Source organism: Dicentrarchus labrax, unplaced genomic scaffold (genome assembly GCF_905237075.1).
Source record: "Dicentrarchus labrax unplaced genomic scaffold, dlabrax2021, whole genome shotgun sequence".
NCBI classification, from domain to species: domain Eukaryota; kingdom Metazoa; phylum Chordata; class Actinopteri; family Moronidae; genus Dicentrarchus; species Dicentrarchus labrax.
The window spans coordinates 4,217,501-4,233,583 of record NW_026136722.1 but is presented as its reverse complement, the minus strand read 5'-3'; the positions used below and the strand labels follow the sequence as shown (position 1 = coordinate 4,233,583).

The following is a 16,083-nucleotide window of genomic DNA, read 5'->3' as shown; positions in this document are numbered from 1 at the left end:
TCTGTAAATAAATAAAAAAATCTAGTTAAAAAAATAAAGAGCAGGAACCCCTGGCTTTTCTTCCTTCTCTAACCTCTGTGTCCTATGCTCTGTAGCAGAACCAGATGTCAACGCCACCCTCCCACTCAGCCAGCAGCCCTGCAGCACAGTCTGCCTCTTCTGCTCCAGGCTCCATGGGACCTGGTAGTGCCAGTGGTCCTGGGTCTCTACCCAACCTGCCTCCATCCTCCACCTCCAACCAGCCCAACTCCTACCCTCACTGCCCACCAATTAGAACAAACTCTCCCTCACCAGCACGTAGCTTAACGCCTCAACCGCATCAAACACCCCCGACGTTACCAGGTTCTCAGACCCCACAGCCACACACTCCTGGTACACCCCAATTGCCCCCTCCACAGCACCAACAGCAACAACAACAACAACAGCAACAACAACAGCAACAACAGCAACAACAGCAACAACAGCAACAGCAACAGCAGCAGCAGCAGCAGCAGCAGCTGCAGCAGCTTCAACAGCAGCAGCTTCAACAGCAGCAGCAGCAACAGCAACAACAACAACAACAACAACAACAACAACAACAACAACAACAACAACAACAACAACAACAACAACAAGTTTCACAGCAGCCATCGGGGCAGGCGGTGCACTCTGAGAAGGCCAATCAGCCTCCACAGCAAACACTTGGGGGTGTGCCTTCTTCAGGCCCCCAAGCAGGCCAGGCTTCTTCAGTGCCTACCCAAAATGCTCATGTGCCACTACAGCAGCCGCAAACCCCAGTGAGTAGATCACCCTGCTTTTATTACTTTTCCCAAACCAGGCCTTTTCCTTAAACCACCTGTTTATGCCTCATTCAGAGATGGTCTTGGCTTCCTGCTTGTGTGTGAGCATTTGTTTCTTAAGTGCATGAGGGTCTTGATCCACTAGGTTTTGCCAATGAATGGAAAGTCTTCAAACTACTTAACTTTGTTCACTTTTCCCTTTAAAATATTGAAACGTCACTCCATTTCTGCCCTGTTGCTACAGCTATCTCCGAAGCCTCCACTGACAGCAGATGGTCAAGTGTCCTCTCCAGCCTCAGTCAGCAGCAGTACTGACCCCAGCTCCCAGCTTGCCCAAGTGGACGGTTCTGCTCCCAGCCAGGAAGACATCAAAATGGAAGTAAAGAAGCAGGAGGAGGATGACGAAGGGGCTGACAGCCAAGGAGAGGGCAAGGGGAAGATGGGCAAGGGTCAGCCTGACGTGAAGACGGAGGAGAAACCAGAGGTAAGATTGTCCACGTCCTTACTGACGTTCTTATCTGAGTGACTGAAAATGTCTGAAATTATGTTTAATCTTCCTTTCAGATAAAGAAGGAGAAGCCGTCGGGAGATGGGTGTAAAGGCGAGCCCATGGATACATCTTCGTCCTCGGTGTCATCGTCAGTAGCAGCAGGTGAAGACAAGAAGCCGGAGGTGAAGAAAGAGCCCAAAGAGGAAGAGGATGGGTCAGGGTCAACAGCCTCCAGCAGCTCCCCAGCCAGTGCTCAGAGCAAGAAGAAAAGTAAGTTTGGACTCTTTACACTCTTCAGAGGATCCACGCAGCACTCAAGGGGGGCATGATTTATCCACACAAAAGTGTACAAGTTTTGGTGAACTTTAACACGTGAATCTGCGTTGTTGACCAGGAAGCTATTGTAGCTCACTAGCTGTGTTGCACCTTTTTAAAATAGTCCACAAAACAAGAATTGTTTGCAGACAGTTAATGGCACAGATGTTGAAGGTACAAATGCAACTTCTGAATAAACGGTGTGAACGAGGGACGGACATTTATATCAGCGCGTCATCTGTATTAGCTGATAAAGCCTTCAAAATTAAACATGGGCATTTTCTTCCAATATGACAGCCCCATCAGACGACACTTAAATTATACCGTTAACTAGGCTAATTGCTTGATAAGGTGTCACCAGCGTATTTTGGACGAGCTGAAAATGTCACTATGCCGCAAAAGAGGGACCCAAAACGCATAGCAAAATTGCTATTTGCATTGATTGCTCAGCGTCGGCCTTGTCTTTTTGTTTTGTCTGTGATCTGATTTGTTTTTCTTTCTCCCTCTCTTCCAGTCTTTAAGCCGGAGGAGCTGCGTCAGGCTCTGATGCCCACCCTGGAAGCTTTGTATCGGCAGGACCCTGAGTCCCTTCCCTTCCGTCAGCCGGTGGACCCCCAGTTACTGGGAATACCCGTACGTATTCGAACTAGTAACAAAACTAACCTGGTAAGGGACTGCACTGGCTGCCATTTTGCTTCAACTCCTCTGAAAACGTAGCTTTTATTTTGTTTGTTTTCCTTTTTTCATCTTTAATATTTTTTCTCCATTGTCATAGTTGTCATTTTTTCTGAATTTAATTTATATACATGCTTTCAGTTTCTTTAATCTTTTAGTTGATTTTTCTCCCATTGCATGTCAGAAGTTAAGAAAATGAGATTTGGAAGTTTGTGTGTGTTTGTGTGTGGGTGTGTGGGTGTGTGTGTGTGTGTGTCTGTGTGCTCTTTTTTTGAAACTTCTTGTCATTTGTAAATCAAAGCAATGACTCTTATGAACATTTGCCTTTACTTTGGTGGAACTGTAGAGAAGGACAAAAAGTAAATGATCTATGCAAATCAGATTTAAAACAACATCTTTTTATTGTGTGATTTGGCTGAGTAATTACAGATTAAACTATATGATATAACATGACCCAAGCATCCATCAGAGTATTACAATTGCCTAATCAATATATAGTTCTCCAAATACAGTAAGGAGACATATTGACATTATGTATTTCCATGAGCAAAGGGAAAACATAATTAGATTTACCAACAGTTCATGAGCCAGTTGCTTTCATTTATCACTTTTAATTTTGTTTGACTTTTTGCCATCAAATTTTAGGTTTTAATTTGAATTATGATTTTTGTAGTTTTCATCCTAGTATTCCATTGCTAGCTTTCTAGTTCAGTTCCTCACCAGTAGTAGTGTGTTAGTGTTCAGGTGGGCAGTGTGTAGAGGTGGGACAATACCTTTACTCTCATTGCATCCAAATTAGGGGGGGGAAACAAGTACTTTATAAGCCTCAGTATGTACTTGCATACAGGTAAAAACCATTGTTGTATTGAAAACAGAGTGACAGGGTCCGTCCTCCCACTGCCTCATGCAATATGAAGTTAAATAAATGCCATTTTTAGAGCAGTGATGAGCGAGCACCAGGCGATTGGCTCACCTCTCTTCAGAAACCTCCACAGTCAAGTGATGCAACGCCATTTTCAGATAATCATTCAGCCACTTATTGAAAATGTAACTTACACATAAACCAGTGGGATTCATACACACAGCAGTGTTGTGATATAAATTTGGCTCTGTAGTTGACATGGTAATATGCATCACTTGTTTGTTAATGTGAGTGGTTCCATTCAGAGATGAGGGTCTGTTTCCTAACTCTTGTTGCCATGGTGACACTGAGATGGGCCCTGCTCTTTGAAACTCACACCTCCTCCTTTTTTTTGTTTTGGTTGAATCTCCAAAAAGCCTTTTTCTAATCCTCGCCCTCTTCTCCGCTCCTTTCTCAAATGGTGTTTTAGTTTGAGAAGAAGCGGAGGGCAGACAACAGGAAAAGAAAAAACAGCTTGGAGGCTCATCCCGTCCCTCTTACATATGCTTCACCTCAGCACTGTTGGCATTAACTCTGCCATCATATTGCCACTCATGCTGCTGGCGTTGTTAATGCCGACCACTATGTTGCTAAAAACAGTAAATCTCTGTCTGCCTGTTGCTGTTGCCACTGCTCTGTTCTTCTTGGTTTTGCACCCTGATTGCTTCCTAGGCCTGAAAGCTTTGTTTGCTTTCAATCTTCAGCAGAGAACCAGTCCCCCAGCTGCTGAACAGTGTTTAGCACTGTGGCAAAATGAGCAAATGTACCTTCTTTTTTTTTTTTTTTTTTTTTTTTTTTTAAAGACAAATTGATGTATAATGATTTTGACAAGGCTTTGCTTCAGTTGCAGTAGGATATGTAAAATGTAATCTCAATTGTAGCTAGTTTTTGGTAATATGAGCGGCAGAGGACCAGACAGACTTGTGGCGGTCGTCTGGTCCCTGTTCGCAGTGCAGATAGGGACTTGACTTTAACTGTAGGGTGCAAAGCAGAGAGCTGGAGGGCAGAAGTTGTCATGTCTCTCTGTTTGCACGTGAACCTTCTTCTCTGCAGTGCTCAACAACATTGTCCCCCTGCACCCTCTTCTCTCCCTACTCTGGTCCCACCCGGTCGACGCCTTCATCACACCTTCACCTGACGACCACAACGCTGCTGATGATGATGATGATCATACTCTTCTTCCCCCATCTCTTTCATCTTGGTCCCTGTGATGACCAAACCCTCCCACCATCTCGCTGCTTTCTCTTCTCTCCCTCCTCTGACCCTTCTTAACTCCTGAACTTTACCTCCACCTGCCACTCAAATCCGGATGCCGGCCTTTCCCAACCAGGACTACTTTGACATCGTGAAGAATCCCATGGACCTGTCGACCATCAAGCGGAAGCTAGACACGGGACAGTACCAGGAGCCTTGGCAGTACGTCGAGGATATCTGGCTGATGTTCAACAATGCCTGGCTGTATAATCGCAAGACGTCCCGCGTCTACAAGTACTGCTCCAAGCTGGCTGAGGTGTTTGAGTCAGAGATCGATCCTGTCATGCAGGGCCTGGGATACTGTTGTGGGAGGAAGGTGAGGCTGGGGCGTGTATTTTTGTATTTCTAAACATATCTGGTCTAAGACCAGGAATATTCCCCTTGTCTTTTCTTTGTTTTGAGTTAATTAATTGTCAGAATTGTTGATGAGATGAGAAGACTAATGCTACTTTAATGTATGTGCAGTAAATATGAAGCTACAGCCAGTTAAGCTTAGCTTAGCACAAAGCCTGGAAAGATCTAGCCATGCTTTGTCCTACGGTAACTGAATCTACCAGCCAACTCCTCTTAAACTCACCACATCTTGTTTCTTTAATCTATTTCTTGGCTGGGAGCTGTTATTTTCTGGAGTCTGCACTGGTAAACCAAGAAATGGATTAAACAAACAAAATATAACCTGTTAATTACTAAGTTTTAGAACAGCTGGTTGTTGGATTTTGTTATCTTTAGAAAGTGATGGATGAACTTTATCTTTTTGTTTCTAGTTTTCAGACTAAGCTTATCAGCTGCTAGCTGTATAGCCTTATGTTTAACGGACAACCTGTTCCTTAAAACGATAGTCCTAGTATTGTATGTTGGTGTGAGGTGTGTATGTATGATGTTTAATTTATGTCCAACAAGTCTGCAAACAACTTTTTCTTTTTGTCTCTTTATTGTCACAGTTTGAGTTTTCCCCCCAAACTCTATGCTGCTATGGAAAACAATTATGCACCATCCAACGAGACGCTGCTTATTTTAGCTACCAGAACAGGTAAGGGCTGTCGGCACATTGGAACATAAGCAAACACAGACAAATGGCATTCACAAAGTGTTATCGACATTCAGACATTTTGCTGTGGAAATGCAGCCAATGAGATCAGCTTGTACGTGTCTTGTTGTATTTTGCACATAGATGTTATGCTGTAGGAAATATAATCAATCAGTGCAATCACAGATGAGTTTTTAATTTGGCTTCAACTGGTTACCCTGGCACCATCTCCATCCTTCATAGTTCACCGTTTTAATTTTCATTATGTTGTCATTCATAAAGTGGGCTCCAGTCTTCTCCAGCAGTTATTCTTTATTTCTTACACCATTGTTCCCCACTGAGAAAATGTACATGCACAACACATGATGGTTTGCATTTTCTGATATTTACTTGCATAAATATAGTGTGGTAGGGCAGGGTGTCCATTCTCACTACTAGAAGAAAGGTTCCCACTTTATAAATGAACTAAAAGGATGATGGGTCTCTGTTGCTTTATTTTTTCCTCATCCACCCTTTCATGTTTGGAGACTCGTATCCTCGCTCCCTTCCTCCTCCACAGCTCCTAGTGGTCTCTCATGTTGCTGTAATGTTGTTGTTGTTTACCACTGGACGTCTGACGCTAATCTTTGCTTTGCCTTGGCTCTCTGTCCTCTGTTGGTTGTTGTTCACATCCTGTCCGTCCCTCCCTCCTCCATGTCCCCCCTCTCCCTCTCTGTTCCCTCCATTGTCCTCGTCTGACCTGTAACGATTTATTTCACGCTTTTTTAATATTCATTTTGACTTCCCCTCCCCTCCCCATCTCCCTTCCCTTCTCCCCTTCTCTCCCTCCTTTTTTAACGCTTGTGATGTCTGCATTGGCCTGTTTTGGTGTGACCAATCATCCACTCCAAAATTTACGCGCAAAATCAAAACACGCCCACACAAAAACCCTGCATCACGATTGGCTGCTTCCTCCTGGCGACGACCTACCTTGCCCTCTGCCTCCTCCTGTGTGTCCGCCCCCTGGCCTGTCCTGCCCTGCCCTGATTGGCGGCTGCTTCTTCGTGCCCTCTCTGTGATTGGCTGTGCTGATGGCGAACGTGTAGTTCACCAAAATATGGGCTTCTTGCTGACAGGTACCACTTCTGTGAGAAGTGTTTCAACGAAATCCAAGGCGAGACTGTTTCCCTGGGGGACGACCCCTCCCAGCCTCAGACGTGAGTAGCATCACACTCCTGCCTTCCTCTCACACACAACAGCTCTCCCATCTAAATCTGAGAGTTTCTCAAGTAGTACTTGAATTCTGATTTTAGCAGCATCATAGATTGCATGTACCAGCTGTTACAAACTGTCAATTTTTTTAAGTGCACGCATGGGTTTCAAATAACTAGCTTTCATTTTTAAAATAGTTTGCAAACTCTTCTCTGGAGTTAAGTTTGGAATGAGAAATCCAAACAGTACAGAAAGGAAGTTCTTGAACATACAGTCCTTTTTAAAGTTTTTTTATTTCGTTTCATCTTTGTCATATAGTTTAATTCTTTCAGTATTCATATCATCAGCCCCTGCTCTTATCTGTGCCAAGAGTTTATATCTCTAATCTCTGAGGTGAGATGAATAACCAGTACAGTACCTATTGATAGCATATCTAGCAAGTGGGCACATTTTGAATTGTGCAGTTTCTGAATTGATGAAGATTCTACTCACAGCGTGCACTTTGCAGAGGACTACCTTGTTGTGTCTGTTACTGTAATTTGTTTTCTTATATTTCCAACAGGTCCATCAACAAAGAGCAGTTTCAACGAAAGAAAAACGACACACTTGACCCTGAGTTGTACGTCCCCTTCTTAACTTCAATTTATAAATTATTTTGCATTATTTCTCTGCGATTCTGTACAATCTATGGCTTGTATGTATTTAGTTTAAATTGTGTCATGATTTGAGCCACTTGAATTAGGTGCTTTAAAATCAATAATAATAAATAATGTGATTTGCATTTTTTTGTAATAAAAAAATAAAAGATTTAGCTTTTCATTTCAGAAATCTATTTTGGATGTCACAACTTTTTACTTATTTACTTTAATTACTTATTTAGCGACTTTGTAGCTCCTGCAAAGGATTTCCATTATGTGTGACATGTTGCCTTATTAACTTGGGATATTGTGTCTGTCTTTTGTCTCCTCATTCTCTCGCTGCTCAGGCTTGTGGAATGTATTGACTGCGGTCGTAAAATGCACCAGATCTGTGTCCTGCATCATGAAACCATATGGCCGTCAGGGTGAGCCAGCGCTCTCGCTCTCTCTCACACTCTCTCACACACACACACACACACACACACACACACACACACACACAGTCTCACACACACACACAGTCGCACACAGACACACACACACACACAGTACATTCTGTTACATGACTGGGTCTGGAAAATAAGTTTGGCCTTTTGTATTCCTTGAAAAGCTTTAGAATCATCCAAAAAAAATCAAAGGTGCTGGAAAAGCACGATTAAAGGTACAGTGTGTAACATTTATTAGGATCTATTGGCAGAATCGTTTTTCGTGTTTTTGTTACCTTTTTAGAATGAGCTATTTTTATCCAGAGAGGGAGCCCGCCATGTTGAACCACCATGTTTCTACAGTAGCCCAGAAAGGACAAGCAAAACACTGGCTGTAGATGGGGCCTATTGTTTTTTCCCCCGAGATGAGCAACCGCCATAGTTTCTCCCAAAAAAACTCACTAAATCCTACACACTGGTCCTTTAAGTCTGAATACACATTTTAATCAAAATTGTTCAAGTTCCCACATTTTGAGTTTGGACAAGGTTTAGACACTGAATCATAATCATCAGATCAAGAAGGAAAATGCCTGCCAGTAACACAGATACACATGCAAACAAAGTCCTGCAGCCCGAGTGTAGAGTGAGAGTCTCCTTCATGTGTGGTCTGTCTGTAATTAAAAGACGTAAGCAATTTCAGAGTCATTATAGTTGTTTAAAGAAAGGAAGACTGACATGAAAGGCAAAGTCATCTTCTTGATTAAAGCCACTTAATCTCATCATTGGTTTTAATTGTGACACAGCTTATGATTACCTGCAAATTTAACCCTCTACTATTTACTCCCTCCCTAACCACAGCTTTGTGTGTGACAACTGCCTCAAAAAGGCCAATAAGACGCGGAAAGAGAACAAATACGCAGCTAAAAGTAAGTGCAGTAACGCTGAGTTTTCAGCTCATTTCATGTCCGTGTTTTACAGCCCTGCCAGCTCCTTCCCTTCATTCATTTTCATTCCTTTTATCCTTCTTTCCTAGAGTTACACCCCTCTCTCTCTCTCTCTCTCTCTCTCTCTCTCTCTCTCTCTCTCTCTCTCTCTCTCTCTCTCTCTCTCTCTCTCTCTCTCTCTCTTCCTAACCCTTAGTGAAAATAAAATATCACCTGCAGTAAACCCAGTGTTAATGTTTCAATTTCCCTGTGTCAGTCATTATCCCTTTATTAGTCTGAAATTTTAAAGACATAAGAAGTCAGAGAGGAAGGAAAGAGAATATAAAATGTAAAATGAGCGAGATTGACAGAATGATAATGGTTCACACATTAAAGCAAACAAAAGGACAGCATAACCTTTTGATGTTATATTACCATCAACAGAGTGCTCAGACAAACAAAAAGGTGGTTGTTGAATGTATGAGTGGAGCGGCCTTAGCCAAGTTTTATAATATTTGGAATTGATTACAGGTAGTGTTAATGAAGATTACATTCATCATTTGTCTTCAGTGCAACTTTGTTAAAAATATCTTGCTCCAAAACATGAATGTTACCAAACAGGGGTTTCAATGCATTATTCTACGCATACTTTCATTTTCTTTTTACCTGGATAAGTTCCAGTCAAAATCCTAAATTGTCAAAGTTAACTGTATGTAGTCGGAGAGGGGTTATGTCCTTCAGCTGTTGAGAACTTTGAGGGTAGTAAAAGTGAGCATGATCACATACAGTTTATATCTCTCTGGTCTGTATTCCACCTCTCTTTCTTCATCCTTCTTACTGTCTTTTGCAGGGCTTCCTCAGACCAAGTTGGGGAACTTTTTGGAGATAAGAGTTAACGACTACCTCAAGCGGCAGAACCACCCTGAGTCTGGCGAGGTCACAGTCCGTGTGGTCCATGTCTCAGACAAGGTGGTTGAGGTCAAGCCGGGCATGAAGTCCAGGTAGGAGGTCAAATTTCAGTCTGCTGCTGCAGGTTTTGGGTGTGAGATGAGAGGAAATGACCATTGTGTATATTTAGGATCATGGCTTGTTGAATAACTTTAGATTTTTGTCACAATCACTCATCAGTGCAGCAAATTAATAAATGTAATAACAAAGGTTAAAGGTTTTATAGTGGAGGTTGACCACCTCCAACTTCACTATCATCATAGAAAATGAATTTACCTGTACGCTGCTCACTGCTTTGGCAAAAAAATGTCAATGTCCTCTTGGCTCTACAGTGAAATGCTGAACTCTGGAACAATTAAATATCACCATTTTATCCTGGTGCCAAATGGACTGGCACTAAATGTTATGTTCTGCAGCCCCAGACCACACCAGCATCCTTTGTGGTATAATGACCAAACATGTGCATGAAGTAGTACTAAAATAAAAATTAGACAAACGCATTGTAAAAATTAGCTTCATCAGCCAGCCTTAGTGTGTAATATTGTGAAAACCTGGAGGAGCTGAACCAGTGTGTTTTATAATAATCTGATTCATCAGTTTCAGTGTTTCCTCCAGGATTTTTATTTAGCAGCGGCGGCAGGCCCGTCCAAACACCTACTTGTAGTTCTACTGACTAAATTGCAATGTGAGCGGCAGCCAACGGGGGTGCATTATGTCAGCAAGATCATTTAAAAGGCAACCGTGACTACATTGTGCGTCTGCCCCATTTCTGATACCGTGGCGGCAGAAATTTAACAGCGGCGGGTCGCCGCTCCAAGATCAACATAGAGGACACACTGAGTTTGTGAAAATTAAAGAATCACTAATTCAGTCAACGAAAACCTTTTGAGTTTTTACAAGTTGAGGAAAGTAGAGACATGATGTCTATTCAGTCACAATCAGTGCTGCAACAGGTCAGACATCAGACGTTAGTTTGATAGTCACCAGATGAACATGTTAAGCCCAGTGGAGCCTGCGTCTGAAGTTGGTTTACAGTTGGTGCTGACAAGGAAGGTTTGGAGGGCTACAAAGGGCCGCACTTCTCCAGGACCCACTTCCTGAAGGAAACCCTGCACCGCCAGCAATTCCTGCACACCAGTGTAAAAACGAATGCACAAGGTTGTTGTTGCTAGGTAACAGCTGGTTGGCTATGGTGCACAGTAGAGTAGGTAACAGATAAGTCTGGATGGAGAGTTTGTTTACTGAAGTGTGGGAAATATTGTGTACACTGGTGGAGGATAAATGCACAGCAAAGTTTTATTTGAGAGGCAACAAACTAATTCAGTACAGCCCATTAATGAATTCTAGACTACCCATAGCTACGGCTATATGTAAAGTGTGTGTTGTAGTCTTATTAATAAAAAATAAGCCTTCATTCCAATTTCAAATCCATTTGGTAAAACTCTTCAGTTTTTAAGCTAAAATTGGAATACAACGCAGCTTTTTTTTTTTTTTTTTTTTTTTGAGTGAGCGAATCTTACTGGAGCGGGGTAAAATCTGTGTTGATATTGGAGAAATATAGAGCAGAGCAGCTTTGAACAGGGGAGAGGAGGGAACAAAAGGCCTCATCAGCAAGAAGTGGAAATTCTCCCTGCAGGAATGATTTCCTGATTACATTTTGGGGATTTTGTTGCTGTTTTCCTCACCCTGGCTTTTTTTTGTTGTCTGATTTTTTTTTTTTTGTTTCTTTTTACCACCAGGTTTGTTGACAGCGGAGAGATGTCTGAGTCCTTCCCATACAGGATGAAAGCCCTGTTTGCATTTGAAGACATTGACGGAGCGGATGTGTGTTTTTTCGGCATGCACGTTCAAGAGTACGGCGCGGACTGCCCGCCTCCCAATCAGAGACGAGTGTACATTTCTTACCTGGATAGCGTGCACTTCTTCAGACCTCGACACCTCAGGACTGTTGTCTATCACGAGATCCTGCTAGGCTACCTGGAGTATGTCAAGAGGCAGGGGTAAGAAACATTTACCTGCAAGAAACCACAACTGAGCAGCTGGAATTGGTTATCAGATTTCTCTAAATGAAAACTTTAGCATTATAGCTACACAGGCGTTCAAACATGAGCCCATTATGCAGTGTAAAGAGTATTCATTAAGCTTTGTGTTCCAGGCGCTGCTACAGACCGTTTTCAGCTGCATGAAAGTGAGCAAGCAGATGGAATAAAAGGAAATCAATTCACTTCTTTTATAATGAATGCAACTACATCTCGCCCTGTGTCAGGTTTACAGCGGGTCATATCTGGGCCTGTCCGCCCAGTGAAGGGGATGATTACATCTTCCATTGTCACCCAGCGGACCAGAAGATCCCCAAGCCAAAACGCCTGCAGGAGTGGTACAAGAAGATGCTGGACAAAGCTGTTTCGGAGCGCATTATCCATGATTACAAAGTGAGACATATTTAGTTGTTGGGCAGCAATGTGAATAAATGCATTTATCACTGCAACAATAGTCAAGCCCGAAGACATGGACTCATCCACAGTCTCCAACAGCATCAAACTGTTGCACAATATAAACCCTTTTGTTGTAATTTTTTAAAGTTAGTCTCAAAGTATATGTTCCTGTTTGGCATTTTTTAAGAAAACCGTCTCACCACAAGTTCCATTTATTAGCTGTTGTGGAGCTTTTGGTCATACCACATGCTCGCATTTCTTTTTTTGTTTAGAAAAATATGAAAAATGGAAATTTGAATATCTGGAATTCCAGAATAACTGGGTAAACTCCATCTGCTGATGAAGACCATATGATATGATTAGAAGACCCAGAACAGCTACTGAATTGACAAGAGATTGTTTTCTCAATGGTTGTTTTCCAAGGTCAAATATAAACCCCAAACCTCAAAAGTATGTTTGGTTGTTTCCTAAAACAGAGAAAAAGCATTAACGGCATTTCTCACACTTCATCCCTGTCCCTCAGGACATCTTCAAGCAGGCAACAGAGGACCGGCTGACCAGTGCCAAGGAGCTGCCATACTTTGAGGGTGACTTCTGGCCCAACGTACTGGAGGAGAGTATCAAGGAGCTGGAGCAAGAGGAGGAGGAACGGAAAAGGGAGGAAAACAGTACCTCCAATGAGAGCACAGATGTGAGTAGAAGTCTCCATGTAATCATCACTTTCAGGCTCATTTTAGTCACAAAATGTTGATGTTTTTCATGGCTATGTACTGACACTGACATTAAAACATTTACAGGCCACAAAAGGAGACAGCAAGAATGCCAAAAAGAAGAACAATAAAAAGACAAGCAAGAACAAGAGCAGCTTGAGCCGAGCCAACAAGAAGAAACCAGGGATGCCCAATGTTTCCAATGACCTTTCCCAGAAGCTCTATGCCACCATGGAGAAACATAAGGAGGTATGCAAGTCTGATTTTGATTATAACAATAGCTGCTCACTCCTTTATTTGATCATATGGCATAAATATAAGAACGTAGGGTGACTTATGTTATCAGAGTTATCACGTTGAATCTGTGAATGCACATCAGAGTAGATGCAGCTTATACAACAGCAACAACTGAACTGAACGTTTTACTGACGCAGACAAATAATGGGATAAAGCAGCTATAATCTATATTATGTGAAATGTGTCTCTTGTAGTGATGAACCCACAGAGAATGATCAGCAACTCTTTTTTTTTTTTTTTTTTTTTTATCTCATTGTGTCAGTTTAAGTCCTGTTGCTTTACTGTTATCTACTTTCATCAACTATTACCAACATCAGCAGGCAGCTGTTTCCAGCAGCAGCACGATACACTCTCCTCCCACCAGTTTCACAGTATTCTGCTGATCAATAACTGGTGCACAAAGAATCACAGCAATGAACCCACGAAAGCAGTGAAGATTACTCCACAGAGCACCTTTTTAACCTATGAGGGGCGTTAACGTCCATAAATGACTCAAATGTTTAACGTCAGTAAGTCGTCTTATATCCCACAAACCATTGTTGAGCTAACATTAGTTAGTGACTGCTGATTTTACTAATTAACAAACTACAAGAGAACCATGACCGACCGGAACCAGAAAAGGGCAAAAAAGCAAACTGACTCTGCTGTAAAACACACTGTGGGCGTTCCTCGTTTCAAAATCACATAACAGACTACTTTTTGACGTGACTGTGACTTAAAGATGATACAAATGAATCATTAATCAGTGTAGATGCTAACGTTGTAATTGTTGGTGTGGACGGCCCTTAAAGGTACCTACAGAAATTGGATGATGTGATTTGTTGTAATTTTATTTATCTTCCTGAATGTATGTATGTATTCTAAATATTATATTAAGGCCTGTCTGTATGAGCAGGGCCTCAATCAGAAACATACAGCTGATCCTTTCCACTCTATTTGCAAGGTCTTCTTTGTCATCCGCCTCTCTGCTGGCCCCACCGGCAACTCGCTCCCCCCCATCACTGACGCGGACCCCATGATGGCCTGTGACCTGATGGATGGCCGCGATGCCTTCCTGACTCTGGCGAGGGACAAGCACCTGGAGTTCAGCTCTCTCAGGAGGTCCAAGTGGAGCTCCATGTGTATGTTGGTGGAGCTGCACAACCAGAGCCAGGACCGCTTCGTCTACACCTGCAATGAGTGTAAACACCATGTTGAGACTCGCTTCCACTGCACCGTCTGCGAGGTGAGAATCAGGACTTGTCTTTGTCCTTTTTTTCCTGTTTTTCATCTTCAATTGAGTGTGCCCACAATGAGCTGGTTAAACTTATTACACTCCTTTTCGTTTTCCACACTAAGCTGCCGTTTATCACAAACTGTGTATAATAATAAAAATAATAAAAGATAAAATAACAATAAAAACTTTATTCTTGTGTTTTAGTGCTGACAAGATAAACAATATTTTTCCAACTTCGTCCCTTCATATAGCCAATTACACCATGTAGGTGTTGTATTTGATTTTGATCTGCATTCATTAGATAACTTTGTGACCATAAAACTTTATTCTACATTCAGATGGCTATTTGCCCTTGTTAACAGGTAGCATTAATTAGCTTAAATCACTGTTTTATACTTTTGTTGTTGTCTGATGTAATGAAAAACATCATTTATAACCATGATCATGGAGCTGTAGGCATCAGAAGTTGAAATATGAGCCAAGGCTTCAAAAGCACCACATAGTTTCAGACCGAACTGTACAAAAGTTTGTGAATGTATAATGTGATTTGAGTTTCACAGGAAAGTTTTAACATGTATTAATTAATCCAGCACTAACATACATATTTATTTTCCCATCATTCTTTTTTTCCTTTGCGTTTCCAGGACTATGACTTGTGCATCACCTGCTACAATATTAAGGGTCATGAGCACAAGATGGATAAGCTGGGGCTTGGACTGGACGACGACAGCAACAACCAGGCAGCAGCAGCTACCCAGAGCCCGGGAGACTCTCGCCGTCTCAGCATACAGCGCTGCATACAGTCACTGGTCCATGCATGCCAGTGCCGCAACGCCAACTGCTCCCTGCCGTCCTGCCAGAAGATGAAGCGAGTTGTTCAGCACACAAAAAGCTGCAAGCGCAAGACAAATGGCGGCTGTCCGATCTGCAAGCAGCTCATTGCTCTGTGCTGCTACCATGCCAAACATTGTCAGGAGAACAAATGTCCCGTCCCGTTCTGTCTGAACATCAAGCAAAAGCTCCGGCAGCAGCAGCTGCAGCACAGGCTCCAGCAGGCCCAGATGTTAAGGAGGAGGATGGCCAGCATGCAGAGAGTGGGACAGGCAGCCGGAGGGCCACCTGGAGGACCTGTTGCCGGACTTCCTTCCCCAGGGAACAATGGTACCACGGCACCCAGTACCCCAACTTCTGGTGGAACCCAACCCCCAACACCCCAGACCCCAACTCAGCAGATGCCTCCAGTATCGCAGCAGGGAATGGGTCCTGGACCTGGAGTCCAGCAACAACAGCAGCCAGGTGGGATGCCTCCACAAAGTGGCATGCCTCCTCAGCACCCCCTTCACCACCAGTTTCAGCAGATGGGTGGAGGAGGTGGGGGGATAATGAGCTCTCCCCAACATCAGCAGCAGATGCTTCCTCAGGTCCAGCAGCAACATCAGAGTGGAGCAGGGACCAACCCTCAACAGCTCCAACAGCACCCCAACAATTTGCCTCCATATGCCAGCAGACCCCCAGGCTCCTCCCCAATCCATCAGTCCCAGGGCAAACCCGTCCTTGGCTCCGCAACACCTCCCCAGCAGCAGCCTGGTGGCTCTGTCATGGCTGGAAGTGTTGGGGGCCAACAGCCTCCCAATCAGTCCCCGGGCCAGCCTCTCCTTCCACAGCAGCAACAGCAGCCCCTTTCTGGCCCTCCACCGGCAGCCGTAGAAATTGCCATGAAGATCCAACAGGTAGCCGATGCTCAGAGGAAGATGGCCCTGCAGAGACAAGCAGCCCAGGCAGCTGCAGGCTTGATGCCTCCTCACCCTCACCATCAACAGGGTCAGGGTCAACAGATGGGCATGGGACACCCCGGGCCT

The 16,083-nt window shown here is 43.3% G+C and overlaps 1 protein-coding gene across 5 annotated transcripts in view; it reads left to right on the top strand.

The window, feature by feature from the left end:
- The window catches only part of ep300b (E1A binding protein p300 b), a 33,880-nt gene that overhangs the window by 14,213 nt on the left and 3,584 nt on the right, over positions 1 to 16,083 (top strand). Inside the window, exons 14-30 of one of the 5 annotated variants that reach the window (XM_051387160.1) lie at positions 99 to 776; positions 1,024 to 1,263; positions 1,344 to 1,539; positions 2,099 to 2,217; positions 4,491 to 4,730; positions 5,356 to 5,444; positions 6,557 to 6,637; positions 7,195 to 7,251; positions 7,618 to 7,695; positions 8,554 to 8,621; positions 9,469 to 9,619; positions 11,306 to 11,566; positions 11,833 to 11,998; positions 12,525 to 12,692; positions 12,799 to 12,960; positions 13,952 to 14,233; positions 14,869 to 16,083. The exon at positions 14,869 to 16,083 is cut by the window's right edge and continues 3,584 nt beyond it. In XM_051387160.1, coding sequence (XP_051243120.1) covers positions 99 to 776; positions 1,024 to 1,263; positions 1,344 to 1,539; positions 2,099 to 2,217; positions 4,491 to 4,730; positions 5,356 to 5,444; positions 6,557 to 6,637; positions 7,195 to 7,251; positions 7,618 to 7,695; positions 8,554 to 8,621; positions 9,469 to 9,619; positions 11,306 to 11,566; positions 11,833 to 11,998; positions 12,525 to 12,692; positions 12,799 to 12,960; positions 13,952 to 14,233; positions 14,869 to 16,083 — 4,251 coding nt within the window. Of the gene's footprint in view, positions 1 to 95; positions 777 to 1,023; positions 1,264 to 1,343; positions 1,540 to 2,098; positions 2,251 to 4,490; positions 4,731 to 5,355; positions 5,445 to 6,526; positions 6,638 to 7,194; positions 7,252 to 7,617; positions 7,696 to 8,553; positions 8,622 to 9,468; positions 9,620 to 11,305; positions 11,567 to 11,832; positions 11,999 to 12,524; positions 12,693 to 12,798; positions 12,961 to 13,951; positions 14,234 to 14,868 lie in introns of all 5 variants that reach the window. The other 4 variants (XM_051387158.1, XM_051387157.1, XM_051387159.1 and 1 more) reach the window with 4 other exon arrangements.